Here is a 12,319-nt window from a genome sequence, read left to right on the forward strand (position 1 = left end):
ATTGCAGATATTACAACAAACAAACATGCAAACTGTTGCTGTACTGAAACTGTTTATCATTTCCATGTTTTACTTGTAGCCCAAGATTTTTACTTTCTCTCCCATTTACACATACAGCAAGTGTAGATCTGTTTTATTGTTTATTTCACTTTTTTTGTACATTAAATACACACATTCACACTCATATCATGGTACGGTGTAAATTACATGTGTGTTAATATTTTCATTCAGAGAATATAAAGCAGATTTTCCTACTAAAATGCAAAATATGATATTTTGGATTTCAATATTTCCTCCTGTATGTACGTAGAAGTGGAAAAATTATATTGTTTACAATTTTAATAATTGTATTAAATTATTTTACTTAGGAAGCATCTAATACATATTTATTTGTATAGGATGTTATTTTTTTTTTAAAGACCGGATTTGAAAATTTATGAAATATTGTAACAGGAGGAAGAAGAAGCCAGTGGACGAGACCTGGGTATGGGCAACTGTAATGGAAACATTGCGACTGAATCTAAGACTGAGGTATTTAATTTTCTATCTGTGTTCAATTTCTATTCTCAAACTTGAAATGATTAGTATGTATTGAATGAGTAGTCAGGAATGGTGGCAGTCTAACTATAGAGTTCTGATGTGAAGCATGGGTGTCCGCAGGCCAGTTGGGCAGTGGAACAAGACAGAGAGTTGGGGCTGGACCAGGTGCCAACGAGACTACACGACCCAACCTGTCCGGAGACTGAGCAGGACCACTCCAACCCTGGTCAGTACGAGTTTCACACTCTCCAGGAACTAACTACACTACTGAAACCTATTAATATGATGCCCTGTGTTAAAATGCTTAATGGATACACAATCTGAAAAAACACACACACACACACACATCTAAATTGGAAGGTATTGTTTAAAAAACTTTGTAGCTTTAAAGACAAATTTAATGTACTGTTTGCCTGAGAGATTTTAACATAAATAAATTCTTGCAGAACACAAGCTGAATATTTTGCAAACCACATCAATTCAAAGAACACACTAGAGTTTCCAAAAAGGAAGGAATGCTTTGTAGTCTGACACAAACCACCATTAATAACTCTGCTGTTTTGTTTTTTTCTATCACAGATAGAACTCACACAAATGCGTAAATCACTATACAACAGGAACTGCAAATCCCGAGTTCTCCGTTACTAATCCAAAGATCTGTGCTTTTGGGAAAAATTAAGTTCACAATGTTTGGTATGAGTTGTTTAAGCTTGTGTTGTTCTGTTTTTAATAACAGGAAGCATAGGATCATATATTCTGACAAACGTGGCATCACATACTGCATGTGTGGAAATTGTAGAGTGCCCCAAGGTTTAGTTTTTGTCGAACCAGCTGTAAAGGGGGCGGTGTGGCTATTTATACAAAATTCCTCAAAATTAGAAGATTTCAGGATTAAAAGCAGTTCGGACATGAATTTTGAAGCTGAAGGCATCACAATCTTCTCCAACTCTTCCGCAAGAATAACTGCCATTGGGCTGTATAGATCCCCCAATGGCTCTAGAGATTCTTTTTTCAAGAGCTTGAAACACCTTCTGATTGGTCTCTCCTTTAAATCAACAAGGTTTGTAATAATTGGCGATTTCAACATTAATGTTTTGGATCACACCGACCCCCTTACCCAGCGGCTTCGCAATCTTCTAAATTCCTTCAATCTAAATTGGTCCGTGAATTTGCCAACACAAGTGACAGCCACGACGCGTACTGCCATCGACAATGTGATCACCAATATTCCTAACACAACGGTCTCTGTATTGAGTTCTGCGATCTCTGATCACTTTGCGCAGGAGGTCGTGATTCATGGATGCAAACTAGAAAATAAAAATTCAAAATTACTAGGGCAATTACTTCCCAAAACATTTGCCACCTGAATAGATGTTTAAAAATCGAGTCTTGGGCGTCTTTGAGCGGGTGTGGAAATGTTGATGACATGTATCAGTCACTTAGTGACACCTTCAGTCACTATCTGGATGTTGCATGCCCGTTCAGGAAAACAAAAAATAGTATAAAGCTGCAAGGTTCATGGATAACCAAAGGAATTCTTGTATCTCGAGAAAGGCTCCAATTCTTCTATAAAATTTTCGTCAATACTCAAAATTATGATTTCAAAATGTTTTTTAGAAGGTATCGGAGAATCTATAAGAAGGTCATAAGAGCTGCAAAAGCCTATGACATCAATAGAGCCTTGGGTACCTGTGAAAATGTTTCCAAAACGGCTTGGAAAATAATTAATAACTTTTCTCGAGATGGAGGTTGCAACAAGTGTTCCAAATCTATTGCAATCCAAGTTAATAATGAAATTGTTGAAGATAAATTAAAAGTGGTAAATGAGTTCAATAAATACTTTTCAACCGTTGCTTTTACGAATTCGTCATTTAAGAATCCTCAGTCTCACGGAGGAGAGACTGTGGGACCTGTTGCGTTCATGGCTTTGGCTCCTGTGTGTGTGAGGAGGAGGTAGCACGTGTCATACAGAGACTGAAATAAAAAAAGACCAGTGACGCCAATGGGATGTCAGTATGGCTACTCAAACGATGCTTCAAGCATATTTTGAGTCCTCTAACAAAATTGATCAATTTTTCATGGGAGACTGGAAGTTTCCCATCTCTTTTAAAGACGGCCAAGATCACCCCAATTTTCAAAAAGGACGATCCTTGTCTTGCAAGCAATTATCGTCCAATCTCAAGTTTTCAGTAAAGTTTTTGAAAAACTTTTATACGGCTTGAAAACTTTCAGGAAAAATTCGAAATTCTGAATCCAGAGCAATTTTGATTTAGAAAAAAACAGATCCACAATTGACACTGTGAACAACCTTTTGGACAATGTTGTCGATGGTTTGGATAGGCGAGAACATGTGTTTAGCATATTTTTCTATCCAAAGCCTTTGACTGCGTGCACCACGAGACACTGTTGCACCAGTTGGAGAAATGTGGCATTCGTGGTCTCCCACACTTACGGATCGGTTCTTACCTTAAGAATCGACATCAGTGCGTGGAGATTTCGAACGTCATTTCAAACAAAATTTAAATAGCCCACGGTGTTCCTCAGGGTTCTATCCTTGGGCCTCTCCTGTTTTTAATTTATGTTGGCGGATTGAATTCAGTTATCCAGCATGGAAAACTGGTTCAATATGCCGATGATAAGACTCTTTGTTTTAAAAGTAAATCAAGACAAGAACTGGAAATCACCTCTTTCATGGAACTGAACACTTGCATTCAGTATTTCACTAAAATGAATCTGAAAACAAATCAGTCAAAAACAATTGTATTAAATTTCGGTCTTCGTTAGCATGATCGAGTGGTGCGTCTGGCCATATTTATAGACGACGACTTTCTCGAAGAAAATAACTCCACAAAGTTTTTGGGAATGATTCTTGACAAAATACCGACCTGGAGTGATCATGTTGACAGGGTCTGTGCTAGCGTTACCTCAGGTATATATGCTCTGCGCAATCTAGCAAAATTTTGTTCCCCAGAAGTTTTAAAAATGGCCTACTATGGCCTAATCCATACTCATTTTGCGTATGGGATAAGACTTTGGGGAAGTTGTGCAAAAAACAAAACGCAGTGCGTCTTTAGACTCCAGAAAAAAGCTGTCAGAATCATTAAAAATTTGAATTATAGAGAGTCGTGTAGGGAATCTTTCAGGGGGTTGAGATTGCTGACTTTGCCTTGCCACTATATTTTTGAGGTGATCATGTATTGCAGATCAAGGTGCACCTTGATTCGTGGCAGGAACATTCATCAATATGAAACTAGAGGCAGGGACAACTTTCGCACGCATCAACGCACATCGACATTAGCACAACATCTACCGCAAGAAGTTGGTGTCAGATTAATCAACAGGCTCCCTGAAGAAATCAAAATTTCCAATAATCAAAATCAATTTAAAACACGTCTCAAACTCCTTTTGGAGTTCAAGGCTTTCTACTCTATTGATGAATTCATGTCAAGCCGCTGGGATATTTGAGATTGCTGGATCTGAGGTCAATGCGATTGTGACCTGAATGATTGTAAGAATTGTGAGTATGAGGTTGTGTGAATGTGTGGATGAAATCGTGTAAATTGACTTAAATTAATGACGATTGCGATACAATGTAAACATTGTTAAAAGAATGCAATAAAGAGATTATTATTATTATTATACACACTCGAACGATTTATAGTCCACATGATAAAAATATGTATATGGAGTTAATCATAAAAAAGGCAACACAATGGTTTTCAATGAATATATACATGTTTTAATATATATATATATATATATATATATATATATATATATATATATATATATATATATATATATAAATTTCAATAAACATTGAATCACAAAAAGTACTTGTTCCACTTGAATCCTGATCTCTCATTTGCCGGTTGAGTGTGCTACCACTACACCGCAGAACCCTTACTTTATACTATTCAATTATTTTGTAATTGGCCGTTTCTGCCACATATATGTTTAAATAACCAAACAAACATATGATCGGAAGACCAAACAGCTATCAAACGACTTTGATTTACATAATAATAAATGCCACTTACTCTACCAATATTGTAATAAAATGATGTTTCTTATGCTGATGATAATTTTTTAAATTAAATTGGCTTAAAACTTATTTAAGTGAACATTTAAATTAAAAGGCTGACCGAAGCGACAGGAGAGTGTTTGCACACTCTCCTGTCGCACTGTCCTGTAGTGATAATGGTACGGGAAATGCAATTAATAATGTATTCACCAGGTGCTGGCCTCTTTTGTTTACGATACACAACACTTGTATTTATTTTCAAAAGAAAGATAAAGCTGATCTTCAACTCATAATCGTGAAGGACGATAAAAAAAGACATTGTATTTCTATGTTTGTGCTACAGTTACTGTTATTCAAGTATGTATACTATTGCATTTAATTAATTTCAAATATATTTAGCAAAAACTGGGTCAATTACGTGGAGGTCAAGTATGGAATTTGCAGGGATTCACGTAAATGACGTACTGAAGATAAATTAATATTATTAATCACTAATTTAAATTGCTGAATCCTAAATGTATTTTCTGAATAACAATTAATTAACAACAGTTAACTTTTACTGTGGAATGATTCTTAATTTTGTTTTTTTTTTTTTTCAGATCCTAGTCCAATATGATGGTTCCGTCTTCTGCATCTCAGGGTGTGCTCCTTGCTCTAACCTGACGACCGGCTGCAATATATTATTTTTGTTATTTTAGTGATTGTTTATTTTCCATATAGTATAATGTGCCTTTATACTGTTAAATTATTAGTAGTAACTAACTTGCCCCCTCGCTATGTATTTTCTCCTCTTATCTGCTAAACCGGTATATTTAGTAAAAAAGACAAACTATTAAAAAATTATTAACTGGTAGCTGTCTACTCAGTTCATTGTTAATAGATACTTATTTTGTTATTTATTTATTTAAACTTGTATATGTACAATCTGGCCTACAATCTTACTTGTCTCATATAATGATGTGTAATAAATGGATATTCTCTTTTGTTCTTGTGTTTTCATTAATTTTGAAAGACTTTCACTTTATTACTTACAAAATAAGAGAGAATCTTGTGATGTTAATACAGTAAAATTCTTGTTAACTCATACACACTTCTACGGAAGTTTGCAACACTTGGATTGTTGACAAAATCTAGACTTACCTCTTCAGAAGAGTATGTTCACTTGGGCATGCCCTTTAAAAGAGGAACATGCAAGACATTGTAAAGATTGCAGTAATGTTTGAAATTCACCATCCATTTTCCGCAATGGATGTAATCATGTTGATAGCTAATGGGCTATACATAAACTGCTTTAAAGTTGGCTTAAAAGCCATGGACAAATCAGTGGGAGTTCTCAGAATAAAGTTGTGCTGGTCTGAGCAAGCTCTTTCCTTTCCAACAATGTCATAATCAATAAGAGAAATGTTTCTGTTTGGCCTCCTCACACTCTTCCACAGAATTTCAATTACCAAACAGAAAGATTACCTTCAGAGATATTTACAATATGAGTTAGTACATTTCCTCTGGCCCTTTTCAATGAAAATAGGAATAGTAAAACTCAAAAGTCAACACCAAAAAATTATATTGCTACCAACAAAATTGCCTTAGGGTTTGCCTACATGTGACCTATTCGTCGATGTGGTTCCCTATTCCATAAAGTGGTTTTCACAGTATCAAACGAGACTAAAAAAACTATGTTTTTCGGTTTAAGATCTGTGTTTTATGACTCACCTCAGTGAGGCTCAAATATTTCAAGGATTTTACTGAGTAAACGTTTAAATGCGATATAAACCAGAAACTTAGTGAAAACCATCTTTTGCTATAAATTGCAATACCAATAAAGTTGAACAACTACAAATTAATAACAGTTGACGATTTAGTAAGTCAGATTCTTTATTTAAAGCAAATTGGTGGTAATTAAAATGATGGTATGTAATGTGGAATTTAAATTATAATCACAAGTTCAAGATACAGTTCCACATGTAGTACCGTTCCGATTCTTACTGGTACCCGCAACACGAGGTCACGATAATTTCTGAATGCAGTTGAATATTCCTGATTTCTGTGCAGTCTTCAGTGGAATAAGTGAAACAAACTTGCTTCATGTGATACAACGATATGAGGGAACTATGACATGAATAATCCATTATATTTCATCATAATTTTATTATAAACTATATAAAAGTACAAAACACAAACAACAACTATTATGACAACGAAGCACCTAAAAATAATGCCACTTTTTGAACACAGAATGGTGTACTTACATGTAACAGTAACAATACTTGAGGAATGTGGCCAAACAAAGAAAACAACTTTGTAATACATTAACAAAAAATTCAAATAAAACTACTAACTTTTATTCTAATTTAACAAAAATGTGATTATGAGTTCAAAGTACAATGACATAAACTATAATATGTGATGTTTTTACAATGAATAACTTTTTACATATTATGTGTGTAAGTCTTTGAAATTACAAGGAACAGTTTAGTATATATTTTTTTCACCAGTATTACAGACACTGGTAAGAAAGATCCTGAATCCTTGTAATAATAATTTATTATTCATCAACTAGTCAAACATATTTTTCATTCCCCCTAACACAACTCTCAGAAATTTACTTATCCAACAAAAATTATAAATTCATCAATTGTCACATTAATAAATAATGAGCCATATTTTCTATTCTAAATACACAATTTTAATCACAACCGTACAATGTTCTGTTCAAGAACTACTAGTAACTACTTTCTTCTAATGAAATAAAATTAATAATTAAATGAGCCACCATTTACTACTGTTCTATTTGTGACTATATTTTAAATATGTGTATTTCTGAGTATCCCCTTAGTTGAATACCCACGTATTGGCTGACCAACACAATAATACAACTGGGTGAACAATACATTTCTTTAGTATGCACAGATTTATCTGGCCACCAGCAAAAAGCTAAGAATAGATGTTCTTTAAGATGAAGTCAGACAAAAAACTTTTTATTAACCTGTTGTCCATCCCCATCACGTTTAAGATTCTGAGTCAGACAAAAAACTTTTTATTAACATCTAATGAGACCTTATAACACACTAAAATTTGAAATGTTGAAAATGTTTAACAATCCTAGTATAATTGGAGGAATATTCATTTTTCCAATACTTTAAATAAGATTTTAATTTTTAAATTCAAAGCAGCGAAAATAGTTAACTTATTTATGTAAAGGTTTTAAGTGTTTTAACTAAACTTACATAACAAGAGGTATTTTAAATTCATCTATTCAAATAGAGGTATTTGGAATATTTACACAAATTAAACTCAAAGTGTTCTAGAAATAATTTTCCAATTTAAAAATGTAGATAGTTACTATACAATCTTTAGTTAACCCTTTGACGTTGTATGAACGAGGCTGCACATTAAAGACATCTAGTCAGCATGGCTGTGTGGTCTAAGGCTCTACTTTCGGACGTGAGAGTTAGCCTTGGTGTCGCATATTCGATTCCCACGCCTGACGTTAAGGATTTTTGCGGTCTGTTGTACACTTATGAGAATCACTGATTTGTAGTAAAGCCAGTGGGGGAGAGGCAGCTCGCCTTAAATTACGGTGGTTGGCTTAGGTGGAAGTTGACGGGATCAGTAATTTTCTTATATTAGTGTACCAGACTCAAAACACCCGTTTTGCATTTTTTGTCTTCACTATAAAAAAACTACTTGATTTATATTTATTTATACTCTACGAGGTATTAATTATTGAATATGACCATAATAATAGTTTTTGAGAATTAAAAATCATTTATCACTATAAGTAGCATGTCAAAGGGTTAAAAAGAATAAAACATTCTTAGTTCTATTGACGCTGTAAAAGAATCATCTTTGAAGATTTGGAATACAGTATAGTGATTATCCTGGTTAAGTTATTATAAAATTAACATAATCATTGACTTTAACCCTTTCCCATGAAGGTGTGCGCTCTAAAACCATGATTAATGTTTTTTAATACGACATAGCAAACATTTGCTAAAGTGAAAATCATGTGGTAAAATAAACAACAAGATAAGGTGGTACCTACTTGCTCGAGTACAATACTTATCACATTGTATTGGTATTTATTTAAAAGTTATATATTTTTAAATAAATATCCATTTCATTGCCTATATGATTGACAGTATTACTATTTCTGCAAACTAAGAACTCAAAATGACAAAAATAAAACCTGCACCTCGATACACAGAGAAAATCACTGCTGCCAAGAAAACGTTAATCTATCTTTACAGTTTTGGATAACTGTCTATAACCCTGATAAAGAAACAATGGTGAACTTATTACTCTATACTCTATAATGAATTTTTACTGTCACAATGTATTTGTCTGTTATCTGGAAAAAAGTTGAGATGATTTGTTTGTTAAATATAAAAATCACCTAATATACAGAAGTAACATTTCTTCTTCTATCAATATTTTTACGAGAATCACTCTTCTACCAGATGTAATATATTTTAAACTCTTTTGTGAAAGTTCTTTCACAGGTATTAAAAAAAATAATTTGAATTCAATAAATCTAAATCAAATTTAAATTTCGGACTAAAAGTAATGAAATGTAGTAAAACTCTATTTACAGACCACTCGAGGTTCTCTTAAATCTAATGTGCTAATAGCTCGTATACAACCTGTTAAAAATAGGAACAATACAGCAAGGAACAAATATTGGTCATTTTTACCTATTTTGATTAAAGAAATAAAGCTTTAAAAGAAACTTACGACTAAAATAATTAAATTTTTAGGCTTTAAAATTTATACCTTCTTTGGTGATGAAGTCTGACAGAGAGTCTGAGTCATCCATGTCCCTCCATTATATCTCAATCAAAAACATGGAGGTTTTACAGTTGCCACAAACATTAATGGAGTGCAAGAAAATTGTCTGAAACACCATTTAACATAAACTGTAGCAAAGATATTATTACTAAACCAATCAATCAATCATTTTCTTTATTTGGAATTTCGTAGAGAAATACAAAGGCGTCAATATGTTATAAATTATACTAAAAGTAACAGTAAACAATATGTCAACATAAATTTTAAAGTCATATGGATAACAGTACAGTGGAAGTGTCCGTATCAGTTATTGGGTTTTAGAAACTCTGCTAGACTGTAGAAGGGTCGGTCTGTAAGGCCATCTGCTCAGCTCCCTCCTCAAGTCCTGCCCTTTAAGTCCTCTAATGTTGTCGGGAAGGTGTGATTATGAAGCTTGCAGCCAATGTAGAGTGGTTGTCTTTCATACAAGGTGAGTCTATGTTGAGGTGTCACGAAGAAGGATGCATGCCTGGTATTGTAGTTATGTATTTTGTCATTACGTAGATGTTCATGTTTGTCAGCATACATAATTGCCTCTTGTATATATAGATTGACTACTGTCTTGATCTTGAGATCTTTGAAAGAGTTTACGGCAGGTTTCCAATGGTTGTGTAGATCCGCAAGAATCCGTATGGCTCGTTTCTGTAAGATCAATACTCTTTCCATGTTGCCGTGGGAGGTTCCGCCCAGACAATTAGTCCATACCTTATGTGTGGTTCACATAGGCCAAAATATGCTGTTCTTGCAGTATTGATGTCGGCAACTTGTTTAAGTCTTCTCATAGCATAAAGGCCAGATGACAGTGTTTTGCATAAGTTATCTACATGAGGGGTCCACGTAAGTTTTTCTGTCAATGGTCATACCAAGCAGTTTCACCTTATCTTCAAGAACTATGTTTTTCGAGTCCCACTGTTTCAGCGTTGCTCTTCCAAAAACAGATCTGCTTTGTTTTTGTTGTGTTTGCGACTAGGTCATTGTCTTTACAATATTTATAGGCCTTATGAAGGCTCTCTGAGCAGAGCGTTCTTTTAAGTTGGCAGTTGTGTTCTCCACTTATTATCAGTGTGGTATCATCTGCAAACATTAAACATGTGCTCAAGTCACCAAGTTGTTGTGGCATGTCGTTGGTAAAAAGAATAAATAGGATTGGTCCTAAAACCGAGCCTTGTGGCACTCCCCGGGTTATTTCCTTTGGACTAGATTTCACAAACTGAACCATGTTGTTTGCTGTGTATTTTATCTCAACCACTTGGCTACGTCCAGTTAAGTAGGATTGGAACCATGATTTAGCTGATCCTTTTTATACCAAGTGCATCAAGTTTTGAAAGAATGAGGTCGTGTCCCAAGGAGTCAAAGGCCTTGCTGAAGTTCCAGTAGAAGTCCAGTAACTATCTTTCCATCTTCAAGTAGATCAATTACATTTTGTATAAGACTAGTTATTGCAGTTGTGGTAGATTTTCCTTTGACAAATCCATGCTGCTTGTCGGTTAACAGATTGTTGTCTTGTAAGTGTTTTAATAATCTTGCAAGGACCACTTTCTTTATTAATTTAGAGAAATTTGAAAACCAATGATATTGGTCTGTAATTTGAGGGATCTGTGGGGAGCACTTTTTCTTGTATTTGGGGTAGACCTTTGAGCATTTAAAGTGCCAGGGAATAGTCCTTCTTTAAATGATTTATTAATTATACTTGCTAATGGAGAAATCAATTCATAGGCGCAGACTTTGATTATTTTGGAGGGAATTTCATCCAGTCCTGCTGACCATTTTAGGTTTAAAAGAGGCAATTATTCTTTGTAGCTCTTCTGGGTTGGTAGGAGTTAGTTCAGAGAGGTAATATGTTGCACCCAGCGATGTTGTTATGTGTAAACTGCAGTCATTATTCATACCAATCATAAGTATGCATTTGATGTAATCTATATAATACAAGGTTGTCACACCGCATGTTACAGACTTCTCTGAGGTTAGATGCAAAAATCCAAGTGTATAGTTCATATAATTATAGAGAAGTACTGCAGACAGATAATCATATGTAAATAATAGTAAAAATCATCTCTATAAGTGTCTATATAGCTATATAGTAAAAGTTCTAGTGAGCTAGTGAAGGTGCACTACAATGTGCAATCAAGTCTTGTCACCAACAACTATTAACGTTGATTTTCCACACTTTTACTTTTTGTACTGTTTGAATAAGCTACATGTGTTAATATGCCACATGTTAAATCACATATGAGAGTTTACAAATGTATTTATTGTGCTATTTTCTCGTTCCGATCATGGCTACCCATAATATAAAAATATTTGCTATAGAGCATCCCATGAAGTGACGCACTATCAGCAAACCATCAATTAAATAAAAATCTAATAATGAACAATTTTGTATAAAATTAAAAAGTAACGAATATTGCACTTATAGTACAGTTCACTGTAGAATATCCAGAATTCATGCCTCTTCAGTCCCAATCTGTTACCAAGACATCGTACAGCTGACCGCATCTCTATGACTATGAATTTTGTTCTGATACTTAAATGTTTTATACACATAACGCAGCTATGGTGGGAAGGGTTGATTCAATGCGAATGTTGAGTTTAGCTCCTCTTAAGTGCAGCACCGGAAATCTGATGCTGAGACTATATCACACATATTTTTTACTTGATTTCAGTTTAAGTGTGACAATTTGAAACAATTTTTATTAGAAGTCTGCTCGAAAAGTACAATTTATCAAGCAGTGCCCTGGTACAATTTTGTAGAACGGTCCAATGGGAATGGGGCCCATTGTCAATTAGACAAGGTTGGATATGATCAAGTTCCAGCAGAGACAGATGACGAGTCCTCTTTTTCAGGGTACAACCGATCCAATCTTTCAAAATTCACCTGGCTGCATTAGCGTTCCAACATGAAAAACTCTACAATCTAGTGTGTGTGTCAAT

At 34.3% G+C, this 12,319-nt stretch overlaps 1 protein-coding gene across 4 annotated transcripts in view; it reads left to right on the plus strand.

Moving 5' to 3' along the window:
* LOC124362114 overlaps positions 1-5,548 on the plus strand; it is a 79,064-nt gene extending 73,516 nt beyond the window's left edge. For all 4 annotated transcript variants that reach the window (XM_046816314.1, XM_046816313.1, XM_046816311.1 and 1 more), the window contains 3 exons: positions 454-531; positions 661-766; positions 5,164-5,548. In XM_046816314.1, the coding sequence (XP_046672270.1) occupies positions 454-531; positions 661-766; positions 5,164-5,180 (201 nt within the window). In that variant the 3' untranslated portion in view covers positions 5,181-5,548. The remainder of the gene's footprint in view (positions 1-453; positions 532-660; positions 767-5,163) is intronic.
* Positions 5,549-12,319: the final 6,771 nt, after the last annotated feature.

Source organism: Homalodisca vitripennis, chromosome 5 (assembly GCF_021130785.1).
Source record: "Homalodisca vitripennis isolate AUS2020 chromosome 5, UT_GWSS_2.1, whole genome shotgun sequence".
NCBI lineage: Eukaryota > Metazoa > Arthropoda > Insecta > Hemiptera > Cicadellidae > Homalodisca > Homalodisca vitripennis.